The sequence below is a fragment of the Mus pahari genome, chromosome 20, assembly GCF_900095145.1.
Source record: "Mus pahari chromosome 20, PAHARI_EIJ_v1.1, whole genome shotgun sequence".
NCBI lineage: Eukaryota > Metazoa > Chordata > Mammalia > Rodentia > Muridae > Mus > Mus pahari.
Genome location: NC_034609.1, coordinates 51,669,467 through 51,693,520, shown reverse-complemented (window position 1 = coordinate 51,693,520; position 24,054 = coordinate 51,669,467). Strand labels below are relative to the sequence as shown.

Sequence of the window (24,054 nt, the reverse complement as noted above, 5' to 3'; positions counted from 1 at the left end):
ACTATATAGCTGAGGACAGATTCAGACTTCCCTCTCAAGAGTTGGGATTACATGTGTGAGCCATCATGTTTAGCGCTGAGTGAGGTTTTGAACTTGCTTAATGTCTAGGCTTCTTTGTGTTCAGTTTGAAATGGTAACAAGCCCTGCAGAAATGCCTTCCCTTAGTTTTGAAGGTTTAGAAGTGACCAGAAGATGAAATGACAAGACAAATGACTGAGTGTGGTGACAGATTAACACAGGTGGGCATAGGTCATCAAACATCTTGTTAACACTGCCTGGATCATTACAAAATGTACATATATATTGAAATATCACATCATGTCCCCAAAATATATACAATTGTCATCTGCCATCAAACATAAAATCTGAGTGACAGCTCTCATCTCTTACATAGGCTGTTAGCAGCAGGGCAATTTGTGGAAGCCCTGGCATACAATATCCTGAAAGGAAGTGACAGGTGTCATAGAGGGAAGTAAGACCAAGTGCATCCTGGACGTACCCTGTGACCTCTCTGAACCTTGGGGTTCTTTTTTGTAAGAGTAAATAATGAGGTTATTAAAACTTGATATTATAATATTATATATTAAAATAGACACTGCCAAGACTGGGGCTTGGAGGACTGGGATGTTTTCATGTGTCTCTGGGTGGTAAGAAGCCCCCTGGGCTCACATGCCTCAATGCCAAGTTCAACTTCTGTTGAGGGCTCTTTCATTCAGGTTTCTCAGTTGCTGAGTTGCTTAAGATTCCTAAGTACATATACTTTAGGATGGAAAAAAATCTCATTTTTTTTTTTGCCAGAACTGCTCTTTAATAAACTACAGAGCCTTATAATTTGGACTGGGGAGCAGAAATCCAAACTGGAAACACTAGGCAACGTCTTTGATTTGCACAGATAGTTTGTTCAGCCTCAGTGGCAATAAGTTACCAAGACACTTGGGAAACAGGATGGTAAATGATTTTCATGTTTAAATTAAATGTTTCAATCTTCATGATGTTTTAACTCACAAATTTGGAGAGTATTATACAATGATTTATTAAACAAAGAGAAATGTTTAGTCAAACTACCAACCAGAGAGAAGAAAAGAGTGAAAAGCTTTCATGTTTAAAGCCTCAAGTGGTCCCTGCATTGCCCTAGAACTATGTCTAGGGGGCTCGGGCTGGGGCTGCAACTAGGTTGACAGAATGCTTACTTAGAATGCATGAAGTCCTATCTTTAACACTGTGTAAACTTGGCATACAAGTCTCATCACCTCTGAGGTGGAAGCAGGAAGATCAGAAATTCAAGGCTGCAGAGTGAGTATGAGGCTAGCCTGGGCTACATGAGCCAGCTGCCTCAAAAACAAAACAAAAAACCAAACAACAAAAAAGTAAAATAAAGAAAATATATCTAGGTTAATTCTGATAAACAGCTTGCTTGGATGCATCATGTTTTCTGGGAATGTCCTTGAATGTCAGTAGAATTTAATTTCAGTAAAGTGAGTACCTGGTTTTGTCTCCTTTCTAGGCAAAGATCTAAAAACACATGCACAAAGTGGGGAGTTTTCTGTACTCTTGGTTAAGTCCTGGGATATGGTTTCAGCATCCGGGAAACGAGGAAGTAGAGAAAACATGACTCGCTGCCCCAAGCAGGATGGTACTGCCCTGTTCCAGAGTTCTTAGGCCTGGGGTTTTCTGCCATTGGAATTGGGGGCATAAGGTAGTTTTGTAATTTTGTTGTGACAAGCTTTCTAAAGGAACCATTTAACATGTTCTGGCCCCACTTTTTTTGTCCTTTTTTTGGGGAGGGGCGCCATGTCATTATTTTTTCTATTGTTTTGCTCCCCAAAGGAATAGACATTTCATTTCCCCAAGGCTTACCAAGTAGACAGCTGTAACATGATGCTGTTTCCCCCTTTCCCTATATTTAATATATAATTAGTATGTAAACGTATACATTCCCTACCTGCTTCTTACAGAAGCAAAGCTCTCCAGTAGTAACGGGTAATATCACAAAACCAACTTCACCACATGGATATAAAAGCTGATATAATTTGGGTGGAAAAAAAGTCCACTTGGAGGCCAATTCTGCCTCTCTCAGCTCTGAAGCCCTGCTTTCAGATCCCCACTGTTGGAAAAGCTCTCCTTGTTCTCTGCCTACTCTAAGATTATTTCGAAAAGATAACTTAAATCTTAGAAGGTACTAGAAACTGGGCTGACCCCAACATCTTTAACAAGAACAGAGCTAATGGAATAATAGCCATCAGGTTTGGGATTTTTATGAAAACGTTTAATTCAACTGCTTCTTTGGAATGTGTAGTTTCGAGCTTAAGTTACAGTTCATTCTAGGTGGTTTTTATGCTACTCAGAGAATACAAATGTCATTTCAAGTTAAGGCTTCGCTGTTCATTTTGAAACAATTTACAAGTGTCATACATATATCATCATAGAAAATAAAATTTCTGTAAAAAAAATTTGCACAAAATTTTATGAGGGTACAAAACATGAAGCAATAATATACCAGAAAATGAGACATCTTACTACGGAAAGTCTTATAGATTTCAATAAAGGAAAAATATGTTATTTTACACCTTTAAAAATTACGAAACAATCTAAAACAATATAAACTGAACATTTTGTAACACTGCCTTTACAAATTAATAACTTTATAAACATATAACTTTTAAATATATTTATCAGTGCAAGGTACTTTAAAATTTAAAGTTGCAGTATCATTTTTTCCTTGGCTGAGGACACTGGTCAAGTTTATTGTCTTAGAAACAAAGTCTTACTTAATGCTTTTCCCCCAGTATGATTATAACAAGTGAACTGATGCCTCTGGGAATAAAAACATATTCTTTACTTTAGTGATCAATACTTTCCTGGAAAAAAGACACTCTCAATCCCATTAAACCAGGGTGAACAAAAACCATTTGTCCAGGAAGCTAATGTGATCTCTAAGAAACATAACTGAGTGAGACCTACCACACAAGGAAGGGGGTTCTTATGGACAGCCCATCAAGACAGAAATCTACCAGCCGGAAGCTGCTTTGGGTTAAGATATTTACCTCTTTGTGCTGTAGAGGCAGACGCCTTGCCAGTTCTAAGGTAGGTTTTTTTTTGTTTTTTGTTTTTGTTTTTTTCCTTCTGAGTCATTGGAAGTTTCTAGAAGCATCCATTAAAATTTATCTTTTCAGGGTTTCTGCTGAATGGATTGTTCTAAACATTTGATTTTATTCACCCCTTCTGACTGGTCTTAAAATAGTTTTGCCTCAGGCATCAGGATTATTGTTTATTCCTTAAGTGAGCTATTCTTTTCACTATTCTCCTCTGATCCAGTAACAAAACAAGAAGGTTTTCAGGGCTCATTTTGCATATTTGGATGTAAAGTTTCCACGTCCTTTTAGACTTGGGGATTTTATTCAGTGCTTCCTGTGGGTCTCGACTGAAAGTCAATTGGTATTCTTTTCTCTTTCAACTTATGATTTTCTTTAGATGCAGACATTCATATCAAACTTCAATCTAATCAGGATGTATGAACACATGGCTTAAGGAAAAAAGATACTGTCACTTTAACCAGTTAACAAGAAACCCAAAGTTAGACTCTGGAGGACAAAGTTAGGAATTCTCCTTACTTAATTATCTTAAAACATAAAGTCTAGTAAAGTTGTTCGCCATTGCCAGCAGGTTAAAGCTGCAAGGTTCATTCTGGACAGTGGCAAATGCTTCGATTTCCAGAGGAAAAAAAGATAGAGGAAGGAAAGAAAGAACTAAGAGTTTGTATCTGAAAATACATCCTATAGGTAAGAACAACGAGAGAGAACATTGCAGCTTTATACAAAGGGTCAAGAGACATTGACATTGAACTTCAGAAAAAGCAGAATGATTAAGCCACATTGCCAGGTCTTCAGAGCCCTTGCCTTCCCGGGGTTGGCATAGCACACTAAAATATATACTTTCTTCTTAGTCAGTGGGCCACCAGGTCTGATTGAAGAGAAGGGTTTTCACCAGAAACAGAGTGGGTCATCCACGGGACACAAGGAACCAGTACAAACAAAAAGGCACTTGAGAGGACGAAGACTAGCCAGTGCCGAAGACTTTTGTGGTGGTCATCAGCGGGACACCCGGGTGCTAGCAGTTTGGTGGCTGCAGGGTATGATATTCTGAATGGAGGTCACAAACACGAGATTCAGTACTGGAAAACATCAAGAAAATCTGTCGGTATTGCTTGGTAAACAGAGCTGACAGCTATATGGGTACTGAGACCACAGTACTTTCCAAACGAAATAGTCTAATTCTTATTCTTTTTCTTCTTTTTTTTTCCTGTGCTCGCTGCAGGTAGCGATGCAAAGGTGGACGGATGTTGGCGTCCCTGAAATGTGGTTATGATAATATGCTCTGGGCACTGGGCTACAGGTCACATGTCCATCAAAAGGACCCACTGAATAATGCCTAATGCCAGCATCTTGGATTTTGCAGTTTCCGAGAAGAATCCACCACAGGGTAAGGAGAAAGAGAGGAAAAAGGGGGGCAAGTAGGATGAACCATGAAGTCAGTCACACTTGGCCTCAAATGGCTTCTGATTACCCAAATGAAACCAAGAGAAGAAAGCAGGCTTGTACATGATTCCTGTTGTTACCGCAGTCTCCTGCTTGTGTCTGTAGGTGACGCTCATTGAAGCTCCTGAGAAAAGCCTGGCGTGGCATTGTGGATGCCCTTCCAAGCTTACAGTGAAAGCGGGAGTAACAGAGTCCCCGCCCTTCCCAGCTTACAGTGAAAGCAGAGTAACAGAGTTCCCGCGCGCCTCCACCTGTTCTCTCGCAGCGCTCCTCCCTTGTTCCCTCCAGCTCCGTGCCTTCACGCCTCTGAGTAATTACTCTGTGGGTTCAGTTTATCTTTTTTCAACTTTACACCATCCACAAGTTCAAAGTTATAGTTCTCCAGGGCAGATAGGTTCCTCTCTGACATCCCATTGTGCCAACAGGCACAGTACAGCACAACTCCACAGACTGCACCCAGGAGCACTCCCAGGGCACTCATGGCTATGATGGTGATCAGGATGGGGTCCAGGGTCTTAAGCACATTGCCTGGCTTCCTGGAGATGTTCTTGTCACCTTCTCCTTCTCCTTCATATCCTGGAGTGCTCCCTAAGGAAGGAGACGATATCGGCTCATGAACATCGAGAGGCTACATGTGAGTATATAGAAAATCAGGAATAAAGGGAAGGGTCTAGGGGGCATTGTATGTTCCAGTTCATGGGGTATGGAAGGGTGGGAGGTGAAGGAGGTGGGAGGTGAAGGTGCTCAAATTTAGAGATGGACACCTAGTCTAACTCACTCTAGACTGACAGATGTGTTTATAGTTCTTATCCAGCTAGTCACTGATGAGACAAGGAAGGCTTCGAAAGCCCAGGCTGGCCTTGAACTTGCCACATAGCAGAGGATGACATTGTGCTGCTGATCCTGACTACCCTGGTGTTGGGATTGTAGACATGTACCATTATGCCTAATACATATGTTGCTGTAGGTTAAACCCAAAGCTTAGTGCATGCTAGGCAAGCATTTCACCAGCTGAGTAACAGCCTCAGACGTGAGGGCATAAAGTTTTGTCAAATCTCTGTCACACAGTTATCTAGTGTGTCTGACGGGTGGATTAAAACATTCTCCTGACATCTGCCTGACCCCCGCCAAGCAGTCTCAGTACAGTGTAACTATGGGATGCTGTTCCTAGTGTCCCCATGGGTTTGTACCCAGAAAACAGTGAACATCCCTCAAACCTAAGACTGTGCTAATAAGACTGAAAGGGAGACTTTTTTCTGAGTAAGTTACTACCTACTCCTGTTATGCAGAAAGGGCTGTGGCATGGACTGAGAAACAGTGTTTGTGTTGTGCCAAATAGAAGACATTTAATAATCAGCGTCTTCACAGCCCTGGTAGTGTTGCTGGAGACTGTCATGCTGCTCTGCAAAGGAGTCACTGGGGATGTGCTTGCTTTAGAGTGGAACATGAGAAGTTATTAGCATGGGAGCTTTGAGCCTAATTACCTGGTACTAGGAGCAGGACTGAAATGCTAATGGGCAGCTTGTGTGGTGTTTACTTAATGGTGCTCTGATCAACTGAGATTCCAATCAGCAAAACTAAGAATATGAGATGTGAGTCCCTAAACAGGGGAAAACAAGCCTTGGGGGCATATTAATATGCTCTCCCTTGATGAAAGATTGTTTTGAAACAACTTCTAATAAAGTTTACAGCTGTGTGGACTTGGTAATGTGTTACTATTTGCAACAACACAGAACTGTGTTTATTATTTCTATCAGTTCATGACATAGATTAGTACTATGTTTCCAATGGCAATGGTACCTCACTGCCTGTGCTAGCTGTGAGCAATGCTGGTCAGGTTTGGAAGCATCCAGGATCTATCTATGATACTATGTCTTACATCTGATCCCTGAGAATTGCTAACCCAAAGCACACATTTTAGAGCTAATCAAACACCCAAGGCTATCCCCAATTAGCTGTGCTACTGATGTTTCAGTCCTGCTGTCTGTCAAATGGGAGTAAATCCCATGGAACCAATCTGAGGGTTCAAGATGACATGTCTTTGTTACATGAACTGGAAAGTAGTTCCTTAGTAGGTCATATCCTCAATGTCACCACAGTCTGTGGGGACAGGGGAAAAAAAAACAGGACAAGATCTCAGAGAAGCTAAGCTCTCTGCCCCCTCAAGATTACACCTGGTAGGTAAACTGACACAAAAATGTGTTGGTTTCAAATGATTATATGAATAGTCTCTACAATTTTCAATTTTGTGATTGTGTTTCAGTGACAAAGCTCAGGCAGGGAGGAATGGGGCATACTCCTGGGAGTACAACCTCACATTGTCACCCCTAGGCAGCTAGGGACAATGATCTAATCCATACCCACTTGCCAAGAACAGGGACACATTTTATCTGAACTGCCTGGATACACTAGTCTATTTAGGATTCCAGAGACATTTCTCTACAAACAACAAAAACCATAGGAAATTAAAAGAGGCTGATCGGTAAGATGAATTTACCTGTTTCATCAATTTTAATTTCTGTGTTCTTTTTATCTAGGTCTGTTGGCTCTGACAAGAAAAAGAAAATGAAAAAAAGATGTTTAAACTGCCAATACAACAAAACAAATATGATATACACAAGCTGCACAGAAACCTTCTAACCCCTCTGCTGGCCTTCCACAGTTCAGATAGGAAAATGTCCTGTTACATTGCTTGGAAATGCTGTTAAGACACTGTAAAGGGCAGGGGGGGAAAAGGTTTTGGCATGTGGAATGTAGAAAACTGGTGAAAATGGAAGATTGGTGAAAAATGAGAAAGAAGTGAGAATGACCCATCACTATGAGGGCGTAGTGTGCTGATGGCTGCTTCCTTCTGTTGGTCTGTGTTAAACTGGCTTTTGATATAGCACAATGACTCTTTGAGTTAGGGAAATTCTTCCTGTGCTTTATCAGAAATAAAATTCTATGGAGCCTCAGGGTTGGGAACAGTCCTGAGTCCTGTTTTCTTCAATTTAAAATCTTGTCTAACACATAAGTGCATTTGTAAAATGTGTGCAAATGTGCTCATCTGTAGTTGGTATTAGTAGCCTCCATGACTGGGTTGGTCAATGAGATATTTTTGGTGAACGATTATATAATTACTCACATATGCAGGTGAAGGCCAGAAGTTAGCATCAAGTGTCATTTTTCAATTTCTTTTCATCTAAGTTTTTAAGACAGGATCTCTCACTGACTCAGGTAGATTGGGTGGCCTATGTGCTCAGGGATCTACCTGTAACTTCCTCCCCTGTACTGAGAGTACATATGTGTGCTACTGTGTCTGGACACTAGGATTCCCTGCTCAGTTCTTCACCTTGTCTTCACCAGCACTTTCAGACCACTCTTTATTGATATATCTAAGTTGGCAAAAGCCACTAAAGGATAAAGCTCACAAGACCAATGTGTCCATACAATTCACTGTATCACTTGGCACATTGCTTTGTATAGAGCTCATAGCTAGTTAGAACTTGCTGGCCTAAACTGAGTACATTTTTTTTCTTTGCTGCTGTTGTTTTCATTCATGGAATTTGCTCTCTATCCCTGAAAAAAAATCCCTTCTTTTTGTTTGTTTGTTTTGTTTTGTTGGGCTTTCATCAATATTTTTAAAGATTTTATATTATTTATGTGTGCATATCTGTCATATTCAGGAGCATGCACATGAGTGCACGTTTCCACACTGGCCAGAAGAGGGCACTAGATCCTTTAGAGGTGGAGTTAACAGGGAGTTGTGAGCAGGCAAGTCCTCTACAAGAGTTCACGCTTAACCACTTAGCCGCCTCTTCAGCCCCCTGGCCTTTAATTCTAGCATTTTGCTGCCATTCCTAGTAAGAACACTGATTGTCAACACTAATACAACGTTTGCACCTTGTGCCAGGACACCATGATAAATGCTTTATACTCAGGTAATCCTTAGAATAGTCCTATAACATTGAGATCATCACGACTTGACTTTATAAGTGAGAAAACAAAGATCTCCCCTAAAGAGAGATAAAACTGATCGAAGACCAAACTGCAGTTCAAACCTAAGGAGTCTGCATATGATAATTATTTAATCTCTTTGAGCTACTTTTCTACCCAAGTTAAATATGCATAACCACACAAATATCTCAAGGACCTTTGCATTTTTGTAGACTAGAATCAAGCATTCTTACTGAATAAAAAAATCCCTTCTTATATATATATATATATAGGGAATATACACTTGAATTGCCAGATAGCCATAGAAATGAGTAATTTACAAAGACAATGCCAACTAACTATTAAACTATATGATTTTGCGAAGCTGCTGGATAGGGTGGCATTGAAGAGGTTTCTCTATGTAGAATGAAAAGGCAGGCCATCAGTCACTGTTTTTCCTCTTTCAGTTTCTTCAATTGATGGCATCAAATTATTGCCCCATTTAAGGGTTACATATATTCAATGTATTATATAATAAAAGACTTGTAAGTAGTAGAAAAGACCAAAACCCATTGCGGCCAACAGGCCTCCTTTGTTTTCAATTTGCCCAGCAGGCTTATTCCATTCTGTTATAATTAACAGACTATTATATAATGATATATAACAAAAGTTTCAGTGTAGCAAATGGAGCCTAAGACTAATTACTGTGCTATTACATTGTCATTAGTGATGCTATCTGTAATTATGGATCAAGATCTGGGGAATATGAATTGGCTTTCATCTGTGGCTTGTAGAAGGCCATCATGACAACCCTGTTAGGCAGATCTCTGAGTGGCCATTACCTGCCAAGTCACGTCAGCTAGAGCAGAGCCAGAAGCAGCTACTTATTTATAATGCAATGATGAATGTTGGTGTCTGTGACTCATTGACAATGTAATCTTAATTAAATTCTCTGTGATCAACATGTTCGAAGGCCCACTGTTTCGTTTCCACACTCAGATATCAGAATAGACCAGATGTCTGAGTGTTCTACTCTCCATCAAAATGTTACCATAGGCTAGATATGACTTCAAAGCTACAATCTTTGGATTCTGGAGGTGTCAATCAGACTTTCTAAGTGACTAGATAGACAAGGAACTAAGGGAAGATGAACTGACCTACAATTATCCCCTGTTATCTTGCATGTGAATTCTGGTCTAAATGACAAGGCAAAGTCCATCACATGCACTTCCAGCCCAAGCCCATGCTTACTTGCACAGTCTTCCTGAGAAATATGGTTGTTAATACTGATATCATCCACAGCAATCCCACCAAGGTTTCCTTTTCCAATTTCACCTTCAAAAATAACCTGGAAAAAAAAGAAGAGATGATTTTCACGATGTTTTCAAGTTCTGTCTCTTCAGCATCAATGTTTACACTCTCTCAGTGGAAGTGTTGGTGTAAGTTCATGAGACTGCATATAAGTTAAATTCATGAAATTGCACAAAAGTTAGTTATCTATTCTTCTCTATTAGTGGCAGAGATGATTCAAGCATGCAGTTTGCAAAAGATAAACTTTAAAAGGGAAGAAAATATTTAAATGAAAGGGATGGTATCTATGACATCTTGGAAATAAATTATGATGAGGAATTTTTTTTCTTTTCCCTGATGTCATCTAAGAGACAGTGGGATATGTCACCAACCCAAACATTACAGAGACAAAAGTTCAGGGTGGTGAAGAATTTCACATATTATCCCAGTGTCCTGAAAGCCCCAGCCCTCCTTCTGTGGAAGGGTGCATACCTGATACAGTTTCAGAGATTTGTGCAGCAAGACACGTCCTTCTTTCCAGTGGTCTCCTTGGTGCCCAACCACCATCCAGACCAGTTGATCATATTCCTCTGGCTTCTGGTAGCGCAGTTTGACCCTCAGTGTACCCACATGAGAGCCGGACATGTGATACCAGAAGGTCATGCAGTGGGCAGAGCTCTGGGAATAGACCACGGGGCTCACCAGGCGGGCTACTTTGCCTTTCTGATTTTCATCAGCTTGGGAATAGATGAAGTTGCCATCTCCTGCTGAGGCAAAACTGTGTGTCAGGGAGACCAGCAATTTTTTTTTTACAGCTCTTTTCTCTCTGTCTCCTGTCAAGTACTACACAGTAACACATTCTCCTGGGTTGGGTACCAAGGAACCAAGCAGCCAATGGAGAGAGCAGATGCAGTCATTGGGAACCCCATAGGCACTGGTAGCCACGCTCAAAGAGGCTTTAAATAGATTCTGAGTACTGTTTACCTGGATCATGGTATCACAGGGAACTAGGCTACATAGTATATCTGTCTTCATACTATCAAAGGTAAACTCTAAGCACAGTCTATCTACAGACTTTGAAGAAGGTGTCTGACTAATGTTTAAGCACATCCATGTACACTCAGATACCCTGGGCATTTTCTGAGATACAGATAGCTGTCCTCTGGGAAACAACCTATTGGCTGCTTAATGTGTTTTTTTTTTTTTTTTTTACCCTTTGATATATATATATATATATATATATATATATATGTATATATAAACACATATATATAATTGTGTGTATATGCATTATATATATGCATTTGTATGTTTGTGTGTATGCACACATGTATGTACATGCTTGCTTCTATAGTCAAATGCATGCATGTGTGCAGGAGCTCATACTATGCTTGTAGAAGATAGAGAACAACCTTAGGTATTTTTTTTTAGGAGCTAACCACTTTGTTTTTTGAGACTGAGTCTTAACAACTTACAACTCCAAAAAAGGATAGGCTAGCTGGCCAACAAACTCACAGCAAACACCTGTCTCTAGAGCTAGGAAAACAAGTGTAAGCCACCACACCTGGTTTGTTTGTTTTTGATTTTTAAAAGATTGATTCTAGGAATTGAATTCATATCCTTGTGTTTACAAAGCAAGCACTTTTTTTTTTTTCCTGACTGAGCCATCTTACCAATTCCTAAACATCTTTAAAAATTGTTTTTATTTTCCCTTTAGTTCATGTTAATGATCTACGGATTTCTCAAGTGTGCCCAAGAGTTTGATTCTCGTTTGCAAGCCTGCTTCTGTTTGCTGTGCTTCCGGCCTGAGAAGCAAGTCTGCGCATCTGAGGCTCATTTGAACATGCTGTTTTGGCAATGGTGATGTTTGTGGTGCCATAAGGACTTGCTGTTGGCTCTACTTTAATCACCCCCAGTGGGAACGACTGTTCTTGCTTCCACCTGGTCTAAACACACAACCTGTGGGCCACCTTTTGCTCTATGAATAGGAATCACAAACTCCCATACCTCACATGATGTAACTGGAAATGCAATGTGATGCTTAGGTCTCAGAGGGCAGCAGGGTGCTTCCTCTGCTGGCCTATGGGCTTGTAAACCTACGAGGTACCTTTTCACTGTGCATGTGTGGGCATGTCCTCATGCTTTGTTCCAGTAGTGTCTAAGTGTTTTAGTAAGCAGCTCCCTTCCCTTACTAGGCAATCAACCTAAGCGCTCATAGATGCTCTTATTAAGTCAGTGAGTGGATCCATAAATTTCCCTGATCGTTTGAGTCATGTGTGAGTCTGTCTGTCTGTCTGTCTGTCTGTCTGTCTGTCTCTCTCTCTCTCTCTGTGTGTGTGTGTGTATGATGATCAGAAATGTATGCTTGGCAGTCCTTAATCAGTTCTCCACTTTGTTTTAAGACAGGGCCTCTCAGTGAACTTTGAGTCTCTGATTTGGTTAGATTGGCTGACCATCAGTGCCAAAGACCCTCTAGTCTCCCCAACAGTAAGATTATAAATACACAAGGCCACACCTGGGTGGTGTGAGACATGAACTCAGTGCTAGAGATATGAACTCAGAATCCTTGTGTTTGCATGAGAGGCACTTTACTATAGAACCATTTCCCGAGTCCTCACGGGGTTCTCTTTTGCTCTTATAGCATGCCTCTGCCCCCGGACACCCCTCCAGCCATAATGTGACGATTTCCACCTACAACTAGACATCAGGTCCTCCTCATCCTCCTTCAACGTCCACAGACATGATGAAAAAAAAAAAGTCTATGCTCAAGTCCTTTGGACAAAATGGTTGAGTGCAATGCACAATCTGTGTTGGTGAGTTCCAAACTTTTGAGTTCAACCAACTTCAGATAAAAAAATATTCCAAATTGTGTCCATATTGAACAAATATTTTATTTCCACTTAATCAACACACTGTAGGGACTATTCACATAACATTTGTGTTATATTAGGTACTATAATTAAAATAGAAATCTTTTTATCTGAAGGTAAATATAGGTAGAGTTTATGCAAATTTGCTATTTAATGTGAGGCACATATGGAAGCCAATTGTACCTATATTTCCAGTGCTGAGCACAGCAGCTGCTGGGTAAAAGACCTGCTCAAACATATTTTCAGTGAACAAAGGGAAGAGGCTAGAATCCTTTATAAAGAGGTAAACAGATCTATTCCTATAGTCAAAAGCACAAAACCCAATGGGATTCCTTTACATTCAAAATTAGGAATTTTACTTAAGTAGTAATAATTTAAAAATGCTTCAACATCCTATTTGTAAACTTCATCATTATCATTGTTTTTGAGAAGGGGTTTTACTATGCAGCCTGGGCTGGCCTTGAACTTGTGGTCCTCATGCCGAGGGACAGGATTCTAGTGAGCACCACTGTGCCTAGCTTCCAAATATTATTAAAAGTGCAGGGGAGGGGTTGCAGCTCAGTTTGTGCAATGCTTGCCTAGCATGCATTAAGTCCTGGCTTCATTCTCTAGTATCATATAAATCTGGGTATGGTGGCAGATGCCTATAACCTTAGCAATCCAAAGTGGGGGCAGGAGGATTAGAAATTCAAGGATCTCATCAGCTGTAAGTGAGAACTTAAGGCCAGCTCTGGCATGAGTGAGTCCTAGTCTTTTTTTAAAAAAAGTGAAAATTCAGTGAGTGCCTATGTTCATAAGTTAGCAGGCAGGGGCTCGTTTCATGTGTTCCTTTTAAACAGTTCTGTGCCAGGCATGCCTGCTTGTCTCAGATGATCCCATTTCTCTCTTGCAGTGGGAGGCTCTTTCTAGTTAAGGCAGAGCTACCTGCCAGTTAGTCTCAGCAATTGGGAGAACAAAGGAGCCACATAGTCCGAGGGAATCATGAATCTAAGAAACATTCTCCTCTTCCAATTTTCCAGAGCAGAAAGTGCTGGTGTTTCCCCTCTCAGACACTTTATCAGACTCTGGGTCGGGAACTGTGTCTTCATTTTCTCAATTAGCACTCTGCTTCTGTGAGCCTTTTAGCTTTTGTTTCTGGCTAACATAGCTTTTCACCCTCTTTGAATGTCAGGTCCTACTGAGCCATTTCACTTCACTTTGCATCCATTTTTCCACCATTACTGCCTTCATCTCAGCTAATTGCATTTAGTTAATCTGATGCCATTTATGTGTACAGTGCCATTTACAGTCAAAGTATTTTAAGTTTTCTAAAACCGCTTGTCTTAAGATTCAATGGAAAGTGTCTCGGAATTGAAGGAGTCCAATTTTATCCAATTTCCTTGTCACTCTCATTAGGAAAGGAGGTGGCCGTGGCAGAAAGAGGCCTCTTCAGCTTACTCTGTGCTTATATTCACCATGTAAAAGATAACAGCAGAACGGAAAAGGGGTGAAGCACCTCCTACCCATCCCACAAGCCAACCACCCCCTGGGATGGCATGTGAGAATTTGAGGGTCCTTCAGTATCCCAAATACTCAACTTAGGGATATTTTGATGGACCTCTATTGAATAAACTTCAGGAGTGTGGTGGTAGTTGGTTGTTGTTGTGGTGGTGGTGGTGGTGGGTGTAGCAAGTCTGTCTGTGAAAGAACCTCGTGTAGGGTAAAGAAACCAGGATCAGAGTGGGAAGTAACACACTGAATTAGTTGTCTGAACTCGTTCCTGTCCCAGTAAGTCTTTGTAGGAGGAAAGTCCAGGCTGAGAGCTGGAATACTGAAGTTGGAGAAAATGCACTAGGTTGAGAGATGTCTCCTGTAAGAGAGTATTACCCCACACTGTTCTCCCTTTACTTCAGGGGAACAGAGAAGCACCAGGATGATGTACTGTGCCCGATGATCATTGGTGCAGAGTCTAGGATGCAGATATCACTGATGAAATGTGACTATACGTAGTGTGTCCACCGTGCAGTTATTCCTTTTCTGAGACAGGGCCTCACATAGTCCATGCTGGTCTGGAACTCAGTGTGTAGCTAAGATGACCTTGAACGTCTGATCCTGTTTGTCCCCTCTGAGTGACAAGGACTGCTAACACATATAATGTCTGGTTTTAAGCTGTTTTATTCCCTATTACTAAAAATGGCTCAAGTTATCCTTGGTAAAAGTTTGGAAAAAATATAATGAGCTTGAATTCACTGAATATATCTAATATTGACCTCACATGGTACCCCCTCCCCCTATTCCTTGCTCACTTGGTGTTTTAGGAAGGCAACCCATAGCCAGACTCAATCAGAATTCCTCTTCTTGCCCCAAGCTTCTTTCCATTAAAGAAAGAATCCTTGACAATTCAGAAAAAAAAAAAAAGGATCATTGAGTGACTGATACTCATATTTCTTATCATCCATAAAGTTATAGGTGTCAGGAACCTTCCCTGGTAACCAAAGATGTGCCAAGCATGGAGCCATGGTGGCACTCTTACCTGTATGGTCCTGAATAGGCCCCGTCTTGCTGGTCAGCACACTCCACCTGAGCTGTGCATGGCTGTCATGTTCCCAGTGGCAGAATGTCTTGTGAGAGCCCCAGCCAAACTCACAGTTAAAACCGTATGTCGGGAACTCTTCAGTGGGGAAGAACAGACAGACATAAGGGAAGAATTAACCACCATGATCAGGAAGGTCATTAATACTCTCATGGACATCATTTATTTTTATTCCATACTTGTTCTAAAGCTATGGAAAATCCACCAAACCCAGGATTACCAAGAAAATAACAGATGCGTGAACATGCCAAAATGTTTGCAAAATCACATTTAGCACTACCATTCTTCTTCCCTTTTTTGGGTCCATCTTTAGAAAGATTATGGAGTGCTCATCAAATTGGGTTTATGTAAGGTTTCCAGGAAGACTACTTTCCAAGATAATTGTGTATGAAACATCAGAGGCATTTTCCCTAGTTGTACAATAGTCAATATGAAAAATAATATTATTGAAGATGAACCATAAAAATTGATAAGCATCAATGATAGAAATCTTACTAGAGATTAGCTACAAGTGTCTGAAGCTGGGATGTGCATTGGCAGGAAGCCTAGCCCTGAGTCTCACTTCTCATCACACCAGCTGATGGTCCAAGCCTTGTGTCAGGAAGGAATGACTGAAGCATTTTGCTGAGAGTATTTTCTTTCTTCTGTGCTTTCCATCAGGTCATTTAATTTCAGACAAAGTCTTATTTTATATATATTGGTGAATTTCTAAATTTGCATAAAAATTTGTTCGAAGCACTTAAAACCTCAATTTGAGGTCACATAAAGCCCAAATTCATTTAAACACCGACTCTTTAGAAACACTTTTTAAAATCTTCCAAATGTTTCCTTTGGAAGCTCAAAACAAATGGATTTGTGGGAAAGCGTCTGACCTTACTGATCCTTAACTTGAAAGCCTTTCATTTACTCAACTCAGTTCTTTGAACGGGTCTTGAGTTCAGAAGTACTAAGAAAGAAAGAGAAAGAGAGAGAGAGAGAGAGAGAGAGAGAGAGAGAGAGAGAGAGAGAGAGGCAGAGGCCAGTGAGCAGAGGCTAAAAACAATCCCAAAGATGAGATCTTTGTCCAATCCCCAGGCAGATCAAGCCTGAAATTAGTCGTCCACGAGATGGCAGTATTGAGTTGGATAGAGCCACATCATGGGTGTCTGTCCATCTGAAGTGGAGTCTTGAAAAGACTTGCATACAATAAAGGAAAGCATGCTATTATGGGCTGCCTTAGGGTCAGACAGAGACCACGTCTTTTTTTTTTGAGCATTTCTTTAACTTGCCCAAGTGTTTGATACGAGGTTCTTCAAGTCCTTTCAGTTGCTTTTCCAGGTCTTTCCAGTGCCCCTCCCCGCACTGAACAGTGGTGTGAGGGGTTTTAATAGAAAGATTTATTAAATGGATAAGAATGATTTACTATGCATGTTTTGGTTTCCAAGGATTTCTTTTTAAAGTCCTACTGTCAGATTTTGGAAGGAACTCACTCTATGAATAATCAGAAGGAAGTGGGGTGTAAGCCCTTATAATCAGGAGGTAATGTGACCTCTCAAAGGGTGGGCAGAGTTGGTTCTAAAAGAGAAGTTGGTCACATGATGTGAGCATTTGTACAGAGTCAGCTAGTGCAAAAGGACAGCTTGAGTGTCAAAGGAGAGGGGATTTCCATGTGTAAGATATTGAAGCAAGAAGTGGAACTTCATAAGGCTCAAAAATCTCTCCTGAAGTTACTGCCCTTGGGCAGCAAAACTGACTTTCACAGACGGCACAGTCAGCTCTGGAATGTACTGTTGTGTAACCTCATGGTAGGAAATGTTGATGTGAAAGTGTGAGGTTTTGACTTTTTTTTTTTTTTTTTTTTGCTTCAGTTTGCTTTGTAAGATATGCAAGAGGGCAGAAAAGCTTCATAAGTGATTCCATCTACTTTGCTAACACATAAAATTTGCTCTCTAGTCCAGAAAACCACACTGTGCATTATGTTGACTAACATTCTGATGACATCGTAAAGCATATGAACTTAGCATTTTAGAAATGGCCAAATAAATAAATAAATAAAAATAAATCAATGCATTTCAGTGGAGCTGGGATCTGGGTTGTGGAATTCAGTGCTGACAATTCACCTTGGATATGAAGGTGATCAAACATCCAAAGTATCAACAGACATTTGTAAAGGGAAAAACAAACAAAACCAAAAACAAAACAAAAAAGCTGCATAAGGATCAGGAAAGAAGAAGAAAAAGATGGAGAAAGAGGAGAAGAAAGTTGAGTAGAGAAAGATATGAAGATGCAGGGACCCTGATGGCTAAGCTTTTAAATTATTACTCAGGTCCTGGAGTTGTGCACAGTTCTCATTAAATTCAATAGTAATAATTGGACTAAATCCCTTCTTAAAAATAGCAGGAAACAATATTCTGAACTTAAAACAAATTTATGGCCTCTGTGAGCAAATGCCAGCTGTGCTGCTGAAAGGATCTTGCCTGCAGTTGGGTCATTAAGCACAGGATGTGAGCAAGGATTTAATTTCAAGTAGAGGTTCCTATCTAGTAGGATCACTTCTTGGTTATCAGCTGGTCCTAAAGTCCAAGCAAGAGGGGTATGGAAGCCCACACAATCATAAGTCACCAACATACTGTGAGCTGCTGTGGGGATGTGGAAAGACCCTCAGAGGGTGAAAGCCCTTTGCAAAGAGAACTGCATTAAACAGAGGGTTCTATGCAAGCATGAATAGCCTTTTATGCCTCTAATGACAACCTAGGCAGTATATGAATATTGTATTCCTGCTGAGTTTATTGTATTGATCAGAATCCTCAAGATGAATTTCTCTCCTCTCTCTCTCTCTCTCTCTCTCTCTCTCTCTCTCTCTCTCTCTCTCTCTGCACATGATCATGTATGTGTGTATGTCTATGTGTAAGTCAGAGGTCAATTTCAGATGTTACTCTTCAGGCACCATCCATCTTGTGTTTTGTGATTGGCTCTCACTGGTGCCTGGAACTTGCCAAGTAGGCTAGGCCTGCTAGTCAGCGAGCCACGGGGATCTGCCTGTCTCTATCTCCGAGCATGCTCCATATACCCTGTTTCTGTGTGGATTCTGATGATGGAACTAAGGTCCCCATGCTTGCACAGCAGGGGTGATTGCTGAGATACCCACTCAGATCTTAAAACAGAATCTTAAGATTTTGCTTAGTTTGTAACTGCTCAGGAAAACAGAATTTTGATGAAGACGTAGAGTCTGTCTGGGGCCATCTGTGAAGTGTGGGAGGCCTGTAATGCATCAAGTTTTAGGTGTGGTCAGCTTCACCTTGAGCTAGACCTCTGTCTGGAAGCATATTCCATCTCTGTGAGGCCCATGCAGTGACCTAACCAGAAGGTTGCAGTGAACAGATAGCTTTTAAAGGTCAACAGTTCATGACCCTCCAGTGAGGAGGTGAAGACCAGATTTATAACTCAGACAATGGAATAAGCAGGAAACCATATAGACATTGTCTATCTCTACGTTCAGCCAGGCTGTTTGAACCAGTCTTTGTCTAGATGGTGGTAGTAACAAATCTTACTGATTCATGGTCTGTACACCTGCCCTCTGACTTTGGTGAACCCTAAGATTGGGCTGACAGCCCCTTGTTCATAAGACCTTCACAAGCATGACCAAGAGGTCCCGTTGAAAGCAAATGTGTTATCAAAACCTCTCCTGGTGTCGTCACCATGATCCTCATTTTTGAAGATAGCCATGCTCGTTTAATAGAGGAGATGAGAGACTAATGAAGTAGTAGAGAAACTACTTCAGGGTGCTTCTAATCACTTCTGGCAAGAAAATAAACTAGATGAGCAGCTAAAATGTACATGGCACCATCACAACTTCATATATTCCCTTCGTCCTCTTCTGATAGAGGGCCACAGACAGTATGTTGAGAGCCATAGTCCTACAGCTTCACCCCACAGAGAAGCCCCACTTGGGACATGCAGACCAGGGCTGTCCTTCTGGTAACAGTCATGTAAGAGTAAAATATCTGCAGACAGACACTGTGACTAAAGTCAAATTACAACAGGTATGAGCAGGAACACAGCATTTGGGGGTTTTAGGCAACTTCCTCTGCCTAATGTCTGAGGGGTTTGGGATGCGGGAGCAAGCATTCTGTCAGCTGAACTCCTGAAAACTGGGGGAAAGTTCCTCAGAAGTTTGTCTTACAGTTTAATCAGGTCAATGGTAACAGTGGCCTTTAAGGAAGCATGCTAATTAGGGAAGTCCTTTCTAGTCCTCTGTGAGGCAGTCAGTGCGGAGGAAACACCGATACACACCACACGGTCCATTAATAAATGACTGCAGAGGCCAAGGCTGAGTGAACTTCAATAAAGGAAATGGAAGAATCTGGGAAGCTGACCCTCTCACCTTCCTCTAATGATTAACTCTAAAGTATTTTTAAAAACCCTCTGGTTGCTTATACAACTGCTTCCCTTCATGTGAGTCTGTGGGGAAGAATGTCACAGAATACTAACAGAAAACAAAAGAGGGCAGCCTTTGATAACCCGCACGCACGGTTGGGCGGACAGAGTCCTTGGGTTTTCCTCTGAGCTAAAGGATAAGGGGGATGCTCCCAGGGTGTTTCTCTGCCCGGGCACAGTGTAAACCTTGGTTTCCTGAGCCAGTCTTGTGGCACACCCTCTGTAAGTGCTGTTGTAAAACTGCCAACTCTGTGGCAGGCACAACAGACAAACTTTGTGCTTCTTGATTTTGCAGAATGGTGATGAAAATAAATAGTTAGGCTGTGGCTTGTGAGATTTCTTTCCTTCTTCTAGTTTGCAAACACAGGCCACATCAGAGCTGTGCTGTAATTAAACAAAGTATGTCTCTCGATTCCCTGGGGGGAGGGGGGTAGCTGGGACTTGTCATTCAGCAATGACTGATGAGGAAGGGAACCCTGTTCACTGGGGCTTACTGGGGACCAAAAGCATGTGGCTTTTACAGCTTTGCTGTTCTCCTAGGCCTTTAGAGCAACTGAAGCCAAGAAGCTCAGTGATGCTATTTTAGTAGCGGGATTGGAAGGGGTACATGGAATATAGACACCTTAGATTTTGATACCTGATTGGATGGTGCTGTCTATAATGGTTGGCTTCTCTGTGGCCAGGACAGTGGTGCCTCCTGAAAAATAAGAGCAGCAGCATACCAAAATAAGAAAACAGAGGTAGTGTGCAACAATGTTACAAGCTCACATCTCTACACATTTCTCACAGAAAACTCTTACTTTAGTTCCTTCCAGGACCAATCACATTTGACTGAATCTTAGTCTATCTAATTCAAACAACATTACCATAAGATTGTTTTAATTTTATGTATGTTATGTTTTGTGTATGTTTACATGTGTGTGAAGATTCACATTAAGTGTGCAGGGGCATGTGCATGTGGATGCTAGAAGATAATCTGAGGTGTCATGTCTTGAAACAGGGTTACACAAGTAGGCTAGATTGACTGTCTAGTGAGTCCCAGGGACCCATTCCCCAATTATAAGCTTGTTACTATACTCAGCTTTGTGTGTGTGTGTGTGTGTGTGTGTGTGTGTGTGTATGTATATTCTAGGGGCTGACTTCAGGTCTTTAGGCTTGACAGGAAGTCCCTTATCAACTGATCCATAGTCCCAACTCTAACAGCTTTACTTAAAAAAAAACTTACACATTTGTTTTACAATTTTTCAAATGAATAAATAAACATTTTCTCTATGGTGTACAATATCACACATACACACTAATATGCTAATTAGCAAATGTATTACCTACACCGCTCTTCTTTATTGGTTGTGATAGTGAAAACTCTCATAGTGATTTTCAAGTATGCCATACATCCTGGCACGTTTTATCCTAAAGCATCCAGAAGGCATGAGGAGTCAGGGACTTTATTCTAAGGCTAAATACAGCATTCTGTTTCAACAGTGAAATGCCAGGGCTCTACCCTTCTCAATGACTTAAGTATTAAACTTGACCTATACCTTGAAGCATCCAGTAGTTTCTAGAATTTGAAAAGTGTGCCTTTAAGGAAGTCATGAGGTCAGTCCCCATGAGGTATTTTTAAAACTGAAGGTTTAAAATGGATGGCCATGGTTCTTCCTGCTTCACATTTTCCTATGGCATAGCTGTTTATTTTTTTCCAAGAACAAATATTCTGCTCAGAATGTTTTGGAGAAGTGGTGGAAGGTATCTGAAGGCAAAGGGGATAAACACTTCGTCCCAATCCCAAGGGACTTGAGGATTGAATGGTAATTATGTGAATACTTTCAGCTTTGATTCAGCCTGGGACTTCCTTGGGAATCTCTGTCAGGGGATGGTTTGTAGCCTTTAACAGACTTTAACTTTCCTCTGCATGGTTGTTCTGCCTTCCCCACTCACCATCAGTCTAGGCTGTTCTAAGTAGTTTTCTCTCACTCTGTGAGTGTGTGGTTCTTGCATATGAGGATATATTCATACCTATACATGTGTATAAGCATGTCCATGAATGTGTGTGATACAGTATACTGAAGCAAGAGGTTAATCTCAGATGTCAATATTACCTTGAGTCATCACCTTAGAGATGGGGTCTGTATCTAAGACCTGGAGTTTGCTGGTTAGGCTAGACTGGCTAGCCATCAAGCCTGAGGGACCCTCCCATCTCTGTACCCCCAGTGTTGGGATTACAAACACATGGCACTATTCTTCACTCTTGTGAAGCAAGGACTCTGCTAAGTCCTCCCAGGCCCCTAAACAGTGTTCTCAAACTTGCCACAAGAATAACCTTGATTAGTCACTGTAGTTTCCTACTTATTCCCTCGGGGACCTCAGAGGGAACAGAATCTCTGGGAGAAAAGGCCTTGAAATAAATTATTTTCCAGAGCTTCTCGGATGAGTCTTTGACTCACTGCGTCTGGGAAACAATGCTGTGCTGCTTTTTATTCAGGGGCTTAAGGGAACCTGTCTTCTCTATAGTATCTGCACAGATTCTGGTGCAGGTAATGGATCTTCTGTGTTACTGTGCACACACACACACACACACACACACACACACACACACACACACACGGTGTGGAAACCAGGGGTCAGCATCGAGTGTCTTTTTCAATTGACTCCCCCCCCTCTCTCTCTCTGTGTGTGTGTGTGTGTGTGTGTGTGTGTGTGTGTGTGTGTGTGTAAAAATCCAGAGAGCATTGGATCCCATAGAACTGGAGTTACGGGCAGTTGTAAGTTGCCTGACATGGATGCTGGGACCCAAACTCAAATTTTATACAAGCTCTTAACCACTGAACCCTTTCCAGACCTCTATTTTATTTCTGAGATCGAGCCTCTTAACAATCCTAGAGTTTACTGATTTGGCTAAACCAACTGGCCAACTGCTGTATGAGATCCTATCTCTCTACCTCTCTTCCATTGGGATTACAGAGGCACACTGTCACATCTGACTTTTTACAGTTCCTCATAATTGTGTAGTAAGTGCTTTGTCTGTTAAGCTCCGATGAATTGATCTTTATTCCAGAGTATAAACCCTGGCCTACTTAGGGTAGAGGCACGGATAGGATGCAGGGTGCTCTGCCTCACTTCATGCAGATCTGCGATGATCTCTGCACAGGCCTGTCCTTTCCCACAGCTCCACAGACCAGAAGTCACATTAAATGTGCTGGGATGCATTACAGAGCTGCAATATTTTGCTTTTGGAACATCTTGAGGTTTCTGAGCTGACCCTTTGTACTACCATGTCCCACTCCCAGAGTGCAAATACTAAAGGAGGGTCATAGGCACATGGCCTCAGTTAAGTAGGCAGGCACAAGAAAGGAGGGGTTATGCACACTGAGAGTTAAGGAGTTTCTGATGGCAGGATTAGATGGAGGCCAGAATACATTAGCATACTGTCCCCAGTTGTCTGAGAGGAGAGAGATTCAAGGTGAACAGTCACTTTCATATCTGATACGCATGATCAGTTTTGTTACAGGCTGTAAGCTGAATTCCACTGTTAGGTCCTCGTGGCTCAAGGTGAAATTTCACCTCCCACTCACTGCCTTTCAAAAGGGAGTTTGCAGTTGAGCAACTTCAGGGGTTAAGCAACTTAACTTTGGCCAGAAAGCATAGAGATATAAAGTCTCCAGTTCCTAAGAAGGGGCATAGTTCACCTGAATGTCAGCATCATTGTTGAGTAATAGCATTTGCCTGGAGTATTTGTTCCTCACTATATCCAGACATGTCATCCCAGGAGAATTTGAACAGACTCTGAATATCCCGATTGGATAAGTACTTGCTCAAGAGAGAATCAACTTTTCTTCTACATGCCCTGCTCTTGGGGTTCAAGTGAGAAAACTCCTGCTGACTTTTATTACACTAGATACCCAAAGTTGGTAGGTCTAGCCATAAAGCCTGTCACATTTAGCCAAAAGGGTGATGTGAGTCTATGCTGACTAGACCAGTGGTTCTCAACCCTGTTAATGCTGCGACCTTTTAATACAGTTCCTCATGTTGTGGTGACCCCAACCATAAAATTATTTCCATTGCTACTTCAAAACTGTTACGAGTCAGAATGTAAATACTTTTGGAGTAGAGTTTTGTCAAAGGGGTGGAGACTCACAGGGTGGGAACCATTGCTCTAGGGGTTTAGAGTGCTTGGGTTAGGTGAGCTCAGGATGTGTGTGTGTGTGTGTGTGTGTGTGTGTGTGTTTTACATATAGAGTTAATTAGGTCAGGTGTAAATTTAGGAGGCATGGGTTTTGTTTGTAGAAAGTTGCCTGGGGCAGGTAGACTCACAGAGTGAGTGTTTAACAGATGAAAGGTTGGGTTAACTGAATTCTTCAAAATGATTTTATATGAACACAGCCCTTTCCCTCCCTCTCTCCCTCCCTGCCTGGCCCCTCTCTCCCCTCCCTCCCTCCCTCCCTCCCTCCCTCCCTCCCTC

General features: G+C 41.5%; 1 protein-coding gene and 1 long non-coding RNA gene across 4 annotated transcripts in view; one reads left to right on the top strand and one right to left on the bottom strand.

Annotated features, from left to right (window-relative positions):
* Window positions 1–2,161: 2,161 nt before the first annotated feature.
* The window catches only part of Nrp1 (neuropilin 1), a 150,206-nt gene continuing 128,313 nt past the window's right edge, over window positions 2,162–24,054 (bottom strand). For 2 of the 3 annotated variants that reach the window (XM_021219963.2, XM_029532452.1), the window contains exons 13-18: window positions 20,236–20,295; window positions 15,123–15,260; window positions 10,233–10,504; window positions 9,702–9,798; window positions 7,033–7,083; window positions 4,282–5,123 (exon numbers count right to left, since the gene is read on the bottom strand). In XM_021219963.2, coding sequence (XP_021075622.1) covers window positions 4,834–5,123; window positions 7,033–7,083; window positions 9,702–9,798; window positions 10,233–10,504; window positions 15,123–15,260; window positions 20,236–20,295 — 908 coding nt within the window. In that variant the 3' untranslated portion in view covers window positions 4,282–4,833. Of the gene's footprint in view, window positions 5,124–7,032; window positions 7,084–9,701; window positions 9,799–10,232; window positions 10,505–15,122; window positions 15,261–20,235; window positions 20,296–24,054 lie in introns of all 3 variants that reach the window. The other variant, XM_021219966.2, reaches the window with a different exon arrangement.
* The window catches only part of LOC110337198, a 35,175-nt gene continuing 31,203 nt past the window's right edge, over window positions 20,083–24,054 (top strand). Inside the window, exon 1 of the long non-coding RNA XR_002381253.1 lies at window positions 20,083–20,183. This is a non-coding gene — a long non-coding RNA (uncharacterized LOC110337198). The remainder of the gene's footprint in view (window positions 20,184–24,054) is intronic.